Source organism: Chiroxiphia lanceolata, chromosome 1 (genome assembly GCF_009829145.1).
Source record: "Chiroxiphia lanceolata isolate bChiLan1 chromosome 1, bChiLan1.pri, whole genome shotgun sequence".
In the NCBI taxonomy this organism is placed as follows: domain Eukaryota; kingdom Metazoa; phylum Chordata; class Aves; order Passeriformes; family Pipridae; genus Chiroxiphia; species Chiroxiphia lanceolata.
In genome coordinates, this window is record NC_045637.1 from 45,243,422 (window position 1) to 45,256,612 (window position 13,191).

The 13,191-nt window shown below is 41.9% G+C and overlaps 1 protein-coding gene across 4 annotated transcripts in view; it reads left to right on the forward strand.

Annotated features, from left to right (window-relative positions):
- The first annotated feature begins 8,078 nt into the window (after positions 1-8,078).
- B4GALT6 (beta-1,4-galactosyltransferase 6) overlaps positions 8,079-13,191 on the forward strand; it is a 72,666-nt gene continuing 67,553 nt past the window's right edge. For 2 of the 4 annotated variants that reach the window (XR_004359878.1, XM_032703824.1), the window contains exon 1: positions 8,079-8,675. Coding sequence is in view for 2 of the 4 variants with exons in the window: in XM_032703824.1 (XP_032559715.1) it covers positions 8,561-8,675 (115 nt within the window). In the remaining 2 variants the exon portion in view is untranslated. The remainder of the gene's footprint in view (positions 8,676-13,191) is intronic. The other 2 variants (XM_032703816.1, XM_032703832.1) reach the window with 2 other exon arrangements.

Sequence of the window (13,191 nt, forward strand, 5' to 3'; positions counted from 1 at the left end):
AATTTCAATTATGACCAAATGATCCTGTTGGTTTACTCTTGAGAGGTAAGATGTGAAGTGTTTAATGATTTTTGCTTTCTGCATTTTAGTTTGTTTGTTTGTTTGTTTCAACCTAGGAAAGACACTTTACACAGAATTTTTTTATCTTAACAAATTAATTATTACTTGAATCATAAGCAAATAAGTGAAGATTTTGTAGTGAGAAGCATAAGCAAGAACAATTATGGTCAGCATCACCATGTCTACACAACTGTCAGTACATGACCCTCTGCGCAATGTTGTTGTAATAATGAAAACACACTTATTCATTTTTAGCACTCTTTTTTTTTTTTTTAATAGCATAAGTAGAAAACCAGCAAGATGACTCTGTAGGAAAACGTTAGACTATTATTTATGTTTGCAGTATACCAAAGAGTTTTTCTGAGGACAGAAGCTCTTAAGAATGTTCAAACTATTTAAACACTACCTTACAAACTAAATGAAGTTGCTATTGAGAACTGAACAAAGCATTGGAATTCCACCAACTGTAACATTTGCTAAAGTTATCTGTGACTTATGCAATTTAAATGAGACTGCAATAGAAAGCTTAATCAGAAAACATCTGTCTTCTAAGACGTAAGATTCTACTCTCTCTGAAGTCTGTTTAACAAACTCTGATTGCTTTTTTCTTAATTGCAATAGAAAGAGTGAGACCAGATTGCTTCTATTTATACATGCAAAGGAATTGCTTCTCTGAGGATAAGATTTTAGCCATAAAAAACAAAGCAAAGCAAAAGTCCTCAAGCCTTCCACAAAATCTTCTATTAATTTATTTCACCACTGAAGTGATTACCAGTCAAACTGCAGGATTTTTTTTTTGTACTCTGGTTTTTAAGACTTGAATAACATCTTAAAAAGTGAGGTTAGGGAAGCAGTCCAAGAGTGTCAGCTTAGCCTGCAGTCCTCTCTTAGTATTTCTTAGTCACTCCCTTTTTTAGAAGTGTTTTAAAGAACAGCTATTACTCAAAATGTAGCAAATAGAGGTTTCAGACTAATTCTGATGTCAGTAATTCATACCGTTTAAATTCTAATTTCTTTAAAAACAGTACTGCATGTTAGTTAGTGGTGATTATGTCTCCCTCTGCATTTATTTTCACCTATTTGAATTACGGTGAAATAACTCCCATGATTCCCAAGATACTCTTTTTTCAATCCCTCTTCATATTGCACTTTTACAGCAATAAAATGGCCTCCTGCTGGCAGAAAATTCTTGACAAAATCATAAATAAGAGTATTTTAGCTTCATTTGTTGAGTTTAAAACTTTAAAACTCACTAACTATAGGCGCTATTTTCAATCATAAAATATTAAAATGGCATGTAAGAATTTATTATATATTCTTGTTTCTTGACTTCATAAATCTAGGTGTTACAATTTGGCTAAGGAGTTTTGCATCTTTTATAGTTATTGGTAGACCGATGTACAGCAGCTACTAAATTATTTAAATGGAAGTAGCTTTCTAACACTTAAGATGAAAACTTAAAAAGCAAACTTTCTCCCCAGATATTTTTTCTGATTTTTGTTTTAACTGTTACAGAAAGAAGTTACTTTATTTTAGGTTTCCTGACGTGCTAAAACAACATGAGATGCTAGGGTGAGCCTCTTCATCTACACCAAGAGCTCCTTTCCTTTTCCTCAATGTTTCATGGTTCAGCTCTAGAAGAGACATGCTTGTGATCTCTAGATTCAAGATTAGCATTAGAAAAAGTTGTGTTTCTTTCCATGGAGGTGATCTTTCCTCAAGTAGTAATTACGCCTCTTTGTAAGAAATTGGATCTGAATCTACCTCAAACCAAAAAAAAAAGAGCATTAGCTAGAAAAGTTAAATGTGACTGAAATATGAACTTAGTTGTTATCTATTAATTTAATTGAAGATGAGTATGATTTTACAAAATATCACAGCATGGGACACACATAGAAGGAATGCTGGAAACAAAGAATATAAGGCCTTGTCTAATGTTTCTTTTTTTTTCTTTTTTCATCCACCTGTGAAAGAAAATAGATTCACAACACTTCTTGTTGGACAATACTCTGTATGGTAGCAGCCACAACACATTTGCAAACTTTGAATATAGAACTCAGAGACTGCAGTTACTAAAAATAAGTTTCAGATCTGAGTCTCAAACTTTCTCAAAATACTTCCAATTTGCCATTTGATTTAATAATGGGATTATAATGGATGTAATGAGGTTAGGTCACACGACCCAAAACTTCAGTATGTTATTCTATTTCTCATTATTTTTTGGTTTGAGTTTTACATGATTGTGTGCCACACTCAGGAACACTAACTTTCCTTGTAGTCTAGATGACCCTGACACAACTTGAATTAACTTTTAATGATAATTAATATTTATCTTAATATTTAAAAATCTAACACAGACAGTGCATTTTCTTGGAACTGTAAAGGGTCTTCTCATGCTTCTTATCCTGAGCTTTTTAAATCCAGGCATTTTAACTCCTCGTCGACCTTGTAAGAAGGATTACTTATCAATTATTTAACAGGATCCTGGAATGCTGCTGCCCTGCATAACAAAGTGTGATTAATCAAAATCATGCTGCTAAATCCAAGTAAATGAAAAACCCAAGGTATTTACAAACAAGACCAACAAAGTAACTGCTACATGTAGGATTAGTAATGAAACCATGTTATGCCCATTTATCAATTTTTATTACTACCATTAAAGAAAACAGAAAAGGCAAGGAAGAAAACTGAAGCAGTGATGGCAAAAGATTTAAGATGCCAAGCCATGGGGAATATTTCATGGAATTCCTTGTAGTGAGGAGAAAGCTGATCATGGAATTTTGCCTATGGCTCAGGGGGTTGGTTGGAGCCAAGGGAGGCCTGTGGCTTGGCTGCAGTTCACTGGGCTTGTTTGTGAGACAGGTGGTGTGAGTAGGAAAGAGCTCCCGTAAAAAGAGTGTGAAAGAATCATTCTGCTTCCTGGGCTATCAGTTACAGCATAAGTAAGGCAGTTGGTCTGGCTTAACTGAAAGTGAAGACAAAGTGACAGTGAGCTTGACAGTATTGGAACGTAAAGTAGGGTGTAAGGACGACAGAATGATATTGGTATTAATGATTAAACTTACAGAAAAAATAAGACAATGCAAAAGTTGCAAGATTTAAATGGTACGTTAGTACTTCATTGTAGATAAAAAGTGTTTCAAACAGATAAATGACAAGAAAAGATGTGACAAAATCATGCAGTTTTTCTACCTGAACAACACAGACTACGGAGGCAGCCAGGTGAAACTTGGTAATGTGTGTAGGACTATTAACTGGGAGAGAGACAGACTCAGGATAGATCATTACACAGAAGAGAAAAAACAGAGAGTTAAACAGTAGTTTACTGCACCTGTTTCAAAGACTGAGTATGAGCAATAATAAATAATGTGAACATGTGGCAGTAAAAGACCTGGAGAAAAAAATGTGAGATTTTAAACTAATAATGCAAACCTGAATGTTATGTGGGCAGCACATTCATACGTGTATTCTTTTAACACTCAGTGCTAACAAATGATCTAAGCAATATACCACTCTCTACTTCCTTGAATAGTCAAACCTCTGACACAACTTCAGTGATGCTTGTGCAAGACTCATGTCTTACACTCATTGATGACAATATCTTAAGATAAGTTTGCTTCTCTCAAGGTCTTCTGGCATTCCTTCCTGCCCATTGTCTCACAGCACCCTGTGTCCACAATTACAAAGCCACAATGGTTTGGGGTGTCACTCTTACAAATGGATTGCAGAAGTGACCGAGATGAAAAATATCAAGCCTCTCCCTCTTTCTCTATCCAAAAATGTGCTGTTACTTTTCTCCAAAAGATCAGTGCCCCGATTTTGTTAACTGAACATCATCATGCACAATTGTGCCTATGCAACATGGGAAGCCTGTTACTTTAATTTCACGCATGCACTTCCTACAGCAGCATTTGTTAGACTTGATGAATTATGTGACCTTTTGCAATGACTGACAGATGTGTTTATTATAGTAGCTTTGTAGATGTTGATGGTTTTGCAGCTGTTCTCTGATGAAATCTTGTTTGATTTTGTGTTTGCTGATCCATAGAAAATCCACTTTTGGATGGCTAGATTGAAAACAGGAATGAGGAGGGAGTTTTCATCTTTCAGAGGAACCTTTTAGGAACTCTTCTGTATAAATTCCATTGCAGGATGAAACAGAGTAGAGCAATGTATTTCCAATGGAATTTCCTCTTCTGACAATAATAAGTAATGTGCGATATGGTCTCTTATTCAAACAAGTGATTTACTTATTTTGCAGTAATCTTTTTACTGAAAAAAAGTAATATTTAAAGAAGAGGTTTCAAGTACTTATCAGAGCAGATACCTGGGCATAGTCATCTACCTCAATTGTATGTGAGTCAAGCTGCAGCTCCGGCAGTGTCCTGCTGCTTGAGATTCAATTAAACATGACACATCTATCTTCCAAAACTCCATTTTGATATCCTTCCACAAATGTTTCTATGTATTTAAGATATTATTCCCCAGGTTTTCTTATGCTCATCACAGTAATCCCTTTAACTCTTACAAAAGTGTATCTAACAGTCTAAACAATGAAACCAAAATAATTACTGTTGAGCTGAAGACATGGCACTTGTCTTTACTTATGCAGAGACAGTGCTGTGTAGTGCACCTCTTAATGTTCCTCCACACAAAAGCTAGGGTCAGCCTTAAGATTTTTTGTACCATGGACCTCACTCTTGACTCTGACAAGATTCTGCAAGTTGTCATTGTATTGATTTTCTATGTCCTTCCCCATGGTTACAGCACAGAAACTGATCTTCTAAAACTCTATCAAAAACACTAATAAAAGTAGAATGGGGGAGAATCACGTGTCAATTAATACTCAGTTATTACAGTTAATAGAGTAAATCAATAGCTTTAATATGTAAAAACTAAAGTAGTAATAACACTACATCACATTTAAAATAAATTTTACTTTAATGTGAGATAGTGACAAGACATAAAGATACAGTACATTTTTGCTTCATAAACCCAAGTTTGTGTCCTATATTACTGTCAGCTAAAGCTTCAAACTTAAATCATATACAGAAACAGAAGTTCAATGCTGTGTTTCTATAGCTAGTTTTGCACTTTGCTCAATAAAATAAATGACATATATCAAGTTACATAGCCGCCACTGGCAATTCAGAATTTTGTGACAAAATGCATCACAGAGTCTATCCCTCTGTCTGATACTGTCGTGGTTTAACCCCAGCCAGCTGCTCGCTCACTCCCCCACCAGTGGGATCAGAGAGAGAATCAGAAGGGTAAAAGGTGGAAAACTCTTGGGTTGAGACAAAGACAGTTTAGTAGGGAAAGCAAAATCCACGCACACAAGCAAACCAAAAAAGGGAATTAATTCACTGCTTCCCATGGGCAGGCAGGTGTTCAGCCACCTCCAGGAGAGCAGGGCCCTATCACGTGTAATGGCTACTTGGGAAGACAAACACCATCACTTCCAATGTCCCCCACTTCCTTCTTTGTCCCTTGACTTTGTATACTGAACATGATGCCATATTGTCTGGAATATGGTCTGATTCTATGATTCTGTGATCCCAACCTCCCATGCACCTCAAACTTTCTTGCCAGTGTGGCAGTATGAAAAGCAGAAAAAGCCTTGGCTCTGTGTGAGCACTGCTCAGCAATAACAAAAACACCTCTGTATTATCAACCCTGTGTTCAGCACAAATGCAAAACACAGTCCCATACTAGCCACTGTGAAGAAAATTAACTCCACCCCAGTCAAAACTAGCAGAGGTACCCATTGCAATAATATCCATCAAAATATAACTGACAAATCTCTGTTTCAGAGCTAAAGGAGCAGAAATTCTCCCTCTCCTATGGAAACCCTTTCTGGGAAATCCTTATGTCTACGCTCTGCATCAGGGAAGCCCATGATGTGGCTATAGATCATTACTCTGTGTACTGTATTCTACTGTACAAAGAAATGTTCAACATCTAGCAAGATTTTCACTGTTTAAGTAGAAGGTCTTTCAAGTAAACATTTGGTTGTGTTATTACTATCACTTATTTGCATCATTACTTCACCGATTAATCAATCATTTTGCATTTCTAGCTCTGACCTTTACATGTCCACTGACTTGAGTTTTTTACATTTATGATACGAAAATACTGACATGGAAGCCTGTAGAGTGTTTGGAAATAGTTTGCTTGTGACTGAAGTGATAAGGGTATTCCCTCAGCCTAAGGGATGAACTCTACTTGACCATAATCTGTGCTGGGTGAACAAAATAATTTGTCTCTGTTATTACTGAAAAAAGATGAAGAGCATGTAGTGACAGGACAAGGGGGAATGGCTTCAAATTGAAAGGGACTAGGTTTAGATTAGATATTAGAAAAAAAGTATTTAATGTGAGGATGGTGAAAATTGGAACAGGTTGCCCAGAGGAGTTGTGGATTCCTCATTCATGGCAGTGTTCAAGACCAGGTTGGATGGAGCTCTGAGCAACCTGGTCTGGTGGAAGGTGCCTCTGCCTATGGCAGAGGGAACTAGGTGATCTTTAAGGTGCCTTCCAACCCAAAACATTCTATGATTCTATGATGATTACTGAAACAAGATGAAGGTATTACTAAATCTATTGCATAAAAAACAGTGTAAGACTGCAATAAAATTGTATTGGGGGAAGGGGGGCAATTCTACATCTCCTTTCTCTTTATCCTATACCTGACTAAATTCCACACACACTAACAACAGAGACCTGGATGCTTACACAGCCGGATCCTGCTGCCATCTCAAGTGCGCTCAGGCATGCCCTGGCCTGGTGCCAACCCCTTGGCACACATCTTCCTATCTGTGACACCATTTAGAGGAGGAACAGAACGATAACTCACTTGACCCTATCACCCAGCAACTTGTGGCAGCCAAAGCAAGGAAGAACAGTGAGTCGATGTGGAGCTTATGTTGCCAACTTTTTAAAAATACGTTTTCTGAGCAACGGGCTTGGGAGCAAACTAGTAATGGAGTGTGTAGATCATCACACTCAAATTTGGTAAGTCTGAAAGCACAAGTGTAGCCAAACCTTCAGGAAACACTTCCTCTGCTCTATGGAGAACTGTTGGGTCACAGAATCACAAAATTGTTAGGTTTGGAAGGGACCTCTGGAGATCATTCAGTCCAACCCCCCACCAGGGCGGGGTCACCTAGAGCAAGTGTCACAGGGATGTGTTCATGTGGGTTTTAAATGTCTCCAGAGAGGAAGACTTCATGACCTCGGACAGCCTGTTCCAGTGCTCTGCCACTCTAAAGGTAAAGAACATCTTCCGCATGTTGAGGTGCAATGTCTTGTGTTTATGGTCATCGCTCCTCGTCCTGGGCACCACTGAAGAGTCTAGCACCATCCCCTTGGCACCCGCCTTTGAGATATTTGCATGTATTGAGGAAATCCCCTCTCAGTTTTCTCTAAACAGGCCCAGCTGCCTCATAAAGGAGATGCTGCCAGCCCCGGCTCCCGTTTCCAACTGCTCTGCACTAAAACCAGCGGGAAGCACGACGAGATCCGCCCATTCCCTCTCTCGGTACAGAGACAGCGCCGGCTGGGGAGAGGAGGGGAAGGACAGGCACCAGCGCTGGAAAGCGGGCACGGGCGGGGCGGGGCAGGGAGCCGGTCCTGCCCCGCCGTGTCCCGCTAAAGGCGGAGGTGGTGGGCGCGGGAAGATATCCCTGCCCGACGGCCGAGCACGCCAGGAGCCCCTGAAGCGCGGGCGGGGATGGTGGGCCCGCGTGAGGTGCCTCGCCCCACTCCCCCCGCACACCGGCGGTACCAGCGCTCGCGCGCGCACCAGCCAATCGGGAAGCGGCGGGCTCGCTTCCCCCTGCCCTCTCATTGGTGCGCGGCGGCGAAGGGGCGGGGCTGGCGCGCGCCCGCCGCAGTCCCGCAGTGCCGCCGCCGCCGCCGCGCCGGGGCTCGCGCGCGGGCGCGCGCGCCACAACCGCCGCAGCGACCGCGGGGCTCGGCGGGGCGGCTCCGCCCGGGGCGGCGGCAGAAGCGGGAGGGAGCGGTCGGGCCGGGCCGGGCTTGGCGCGGAGGTGACTCTGCTCACCCGCAGCGGGGATGCTGCTGCTGCTGCTGCCGCCGCCGCCGCCGCCGCTACAGCCGCCGCCGCCGCCGCCAGTGAGGGGACAGCAGGCGGGAGAGAGGGCGGCCGCGGCGCCCGGCGGCATGTGAGCAGCGGCGGGAGCGTCCCCCGAGCCCCGCGGCAGCGCTAGGGGGGCCCGTCCCCGCGGCGGCGGTTCAGCGCGGGCATCCCCGCTCCAGCCGCCCGCGAGGGGAACAAGGAGCGGCCACAAAGCGCCGCCGCCCGCCCGCCCGCCTCCGCCCGACCCGCCCGCTCCCGGCGAGGGAGGGGGCGAGCGGAGCCCCCTCGTCACCTTCTCGCCGCCCGATCTATGGGAGAAGCGGGCCGTCTCCCTCTAGGAAGCGCTGCCGCGGCTCGCCGGGACTGAGCGGAGCGGCCGGCGGCCGGCGCGGCCGGGAGGATGCCACTGCTGCGGAAGGCGCTGCGCGTCTCTAACCGCTCCATGCTCGCCTTCATCTTCTTCTTCTCCTTTTCCTCATCCTGCCTCTACTTCATCTACGTGGCCCCCGGGATCGGTGAGTCGGGGGCCGCTCCCCGGGGAGCGGGGTTGAGGGCGGCGGTGGGTGTCAGGCTGTCACAGCGACCAGGAGGGCACGGACGGCGCCGGGCGAGGGGTGGCTCAGAGGTCGCAGCGCGATCCCGCCCGCCTTGGGAGCATCGGGGCTGCGGCGGGGGCGGCGGTAGCGTGCGCTGATCCCTCATCTTTGTTCTGCTGGTTTCAAATGCTCTAGAAGGTTCATGTGCCATCGCGAGGTAGGTGGGTGCTGCCCTTGCCTCGCAGGTTGGGAAAGTGAGGCACAAAAGCAGCTCACCGCTTCACCGTGTTATAACGGCAGGAACAACGAAAGAACTGCAAAGCTACTGGACTCGCTTGGATGTATTCATCTTTCGAATTGTTAGTAACTGCATTAATAATAAAGCGCATGTGAACAAAAATTAAGAACCAGTTTGAAAGTTCGTTGTTTACTTCCGTCAGTGGGATCTCTCTTCACAGATTTTACAGTTTGTTAACTTCCACTTCTGGAGGAACCACCTCAGAGGAGAGAGGGAAGACAAACAGTTGATTTAGGAGAATCTTCATAAAATAACTGTGCAAGTTTGTGTCAGACAACAAAATGTGCTATTTTCCTTAGTTTGCTCTTCTGCTGTTACTGGGAGACTGTCAGGCTTTTTTTCACTGGATGATCCTTTCGAAACTGGTTAGCATTACCCCAGAGCTAAGGCCAGTGTTATCCTGTATGGTGCTCTGTGAGTTTTCACTGTGTTGGGTGTCTGTTGACTAGGCAGTGTTTTCTTTTTTTTCCAGGGAACGTTTCCACTTTCTTCTGCCTGTTTCCTTGCTTTTCAGGTGCTACCTAAATACCTGTAAAATCATCTCTCTTTGTCTTCAGTGCTTGAGGCGCGTCTCTGTAGTCATTACTGTGAAATGTCCACGTTTGACCACTGAATCTGTGGGAATTGTTTCCTATTGACTGCGACTTTATGCTATTTGGCTCCCTCTTGTTCACTATCTTGTATTTAGCTTGTAAACACTTTCAAGGTGCAATTGCTTCTCCTGTACTTACATAGTTCTCCTGTAGTTCTATAATTCTCCCACACTTATATACTTCATACAATATTGACAAGCCTGTCATTTATTATTCCAGTTCAAATAAATATAAAAATGATTAGGGAATATATCATGGGTTGGAGTTCTGAACTTTCTTATCTGTCAGTGTTTCCTTGCTGAAAGGGATGTGATGTAGACTTGCAAGTGAGAATGATGCTGCTAGAGTCCATTAGAAATCTTAGGTCTTTGAGACACTGCTGCAATACATACATGTGTGTGTATATATATATATATATATGTATATATGTGTAAAGTAGACTTTATTTACAAGTAGTTGGTGTACGACTTAAATAGCAGAGTACACATCTTTCTAAGTGAAACTATTAACATCTTACATAATGAGCACAGCTGGAGTTTTGCTTTTTATTTGAATGCTTCTTTTCAGTGAATATCTTTTTAGGAAGCACATCTTCTCACTAAATGAGGTTTATGTAGTATCTTGTACAGAATCAGAGCCTTTAGTGGGGTGAGACTTTTCACTTTTCATTCCTGACTTTATCTTGCTGCTCAGCTGTTGAAAATTACATATGTTTCCTTTTTATCAGGAATAAAATGAAATCAATAGTATGTACCATAAGTCTTCTTGGGGTAAGTTACGTCTGATCAACCTTGAGGAAAAACAAATTGTACTGAAACTGGTCTCTCTTCCTAACTCAGACATATATACTGTAGTTGTCCCTTTCAAGCTGTGGTTTAACAATACAAAAATTTGGGGTAGTTCCATAAATTTGTGAGATTACATCTCTTTCTGGTTACTGATTAATTCTGTGCTGCCCTACCTGTATGCAGTTGTGTTCTGAACTCATCCAGCTTAAATCAAAACCCTGCAATATTGAAGTTATTCTTTGTCTATGGCACTTCTCGATCCACCTTGAAATGCTACCAAGCTGTACTGGCTTGGGGGGTCCTGGGAGAAGGAGTATAGAAAATGGTAAAGGAAAGGGCAGTAGGAAAGTTTTTACACTGGTATATCAGCCTATCAGCTTCCAGATGTGATGCTGATTTCCCAGGAATTTGCTCCTGAAAATATTACTGGGTAGAATGGAGAGAAAGAAGGTCAGATATTATCTAAAAACCAACAAGCATCCTGGCATATTAATGGATGGTTTTCAAAAAACCTAGGAACACCCAGGTTTACAGGCAGATGATTCATCTAATAATCCTATGCTGTATGCTCATACCATTTGCATATTGTGATAGAATAGAATGTTTCACTCTACTTGCTCCTTTTCACTGAATGTAATGAAACAGATGTTTCTAAGTCAAGGCTGATTTTGTGTGTGTGGAAAGGAAGAGGGCTTAAGATTACTTATGGAAGCTCAGCCACTTTACCTGTGAGCAGCTTTTCATGAAATATATTCTGCAGCTAAGTCATAAATGATTGGGATCTGCCATAATTTATGCATACTGATATGTTTTACTGAGGATATTTTGGTTCATCAGAACACTTTCATCTTCAACAAACTACAAGGCACAGTGTCAGAGAGGATAGAAATTCTAATTGTGTTGTAGGGAACTGGAGCTGTTCCCTGGCTGGTTTCTCTTCCTGATGGTCAGAGGAATTGAAAAGGAGGGAGAAGTTCACTCCCAAATGCTTTATGGAGCAGCAGTGTGCTGGAAGGTGGGAGGGGAAAAATAAGTGGATTATGTAGCAGAATGGTTTCCTGAGATGTCAAAGTGGATTGAAAATTTGAATTCTTATGGTCTGCTAGGGTGGGATTCCCTCTTAGCAAGCAATTCATAGCTTATCAAAGGAAGGTGTCAGTACTGGGAGAATTCTCAAAGAGGTCATTATCACATTCCCTCTTCCCTTCACACTATTTAGAAACTAGAGTTACTGCATTTTTGTAGCAAAACTGCAGTTTTTTGGCAAATACAGTTTGGGTCAACTTGAAATATTGACAATTTGTTTAGGGGGAAAAAATCTACTTATTATAGGGTATTTAATTATTTCTGTCTAATATTTTATAGTTTTTATTTGCACAAAAATTACAGATATTACAGTAACATCACTGCATAGCTTTTTTTTTTTCTTCTGAGAATGTTAGTTCTTTGGGAAAGAGAAGCTTTTATTATCCCATGTATTTCAGAATATGAGGGGAGGAAAAGCATTTGCATTTCATGTTTTCAGGCACAGTTCTGTGTTTTGAGACTAAGATATATAATATTCCACATAATATAAAAATATGGGGTTTAAATGGTTGAGGAAAATTCATACATAATGTTTGGATTGTTCATGTGCCTTCTTCCCCCTCTTCTGTAAGCACAGACGATTGGATGAGGTAGAGATGGCTGCAGCCCTACATCAGCAGCACCCTTATGGCCTTTTGATAGTCAGAAGAGCTCAAACATGAGAGCAGAAGGAAACATTGAAATGTTTAAAATTTAAAAATCTCGTGTAAACATTTAATGATACTTCTATGTGATAGTCTCGATAAAAGCAGATAACAGGTGCTACTTCTCCAGAAAGACCACTTTTCTGAAAGTACTTCATCTGGTGCTCTTCCTCTGGTACGTGAAATGAAAGGATAGAAACTGAAGTTTCTGATTTTGAATTAGTCAATAAAGATAGACTGTGATTCTGAAACTTCACTGGAAGTTGCAAATATCCATGTAGTAAAGACTGAAGAAGGTGGCTGAGAGCAAGAATATTTGGCACCAGTACATTCTCTTTCATTATTGTAGATAACAGTAGTGATAAAATGGACTCAGATAGTCTTTGTCTGGTCCTGACAGCTATCCAGAATAGGTATGTTCAAGTTTGCATCCTGGAAAGGATCCAAAGATGAGGAGAATAAGACAAATTAACAAGGCAATGGTGACCAAGAGAGCATTTGCTGGTCTTATTTCACTACCAAGCCAATCTGTGTATTGTAAGAGATATTTTTTTTTCCCCCTGCTTTTCCGATTTGCTATTCAGCATCATAACTGAAATGACATTGGACAACATAACTGATCTCAGAAAATGATCACTTATTCATCTCTGGGGTTTTCCTTTCTGTCTGATTCCAGCGGAGAACCTTTACCAAACTGGGTGGAAGAGTACCTTAGAGCTCTCAATATTGTAGTCAATTGCAGTCTAATTTTTCACTCAGAGGGTGGTTGAGCACTGGAACAGACTTCCCAGGGAAGTGGTCACAGCGCCAAGCCTTTCTGAGTTCAAGAAAGTTTGGACAACGCTCTCAGGCACATGGATGTGATCCTTGGGATGTCCCGCATGGTGCCAGGAGTTGGACTCAATGATCCTGATGGGTCAGCACGTTCTGTGATTCTAACTTGTCCACCTTGGACATGATGAACTTTGTAGTTCTCATAAGAACTGGTTATGAAACAATGCAGTGATCAAGGAAGATGCAGTCTGCTTTGGCATCAGTAACTAGGAATCATGAATGGTAAAATGAGATTGAGGAGTTAAAATCAGC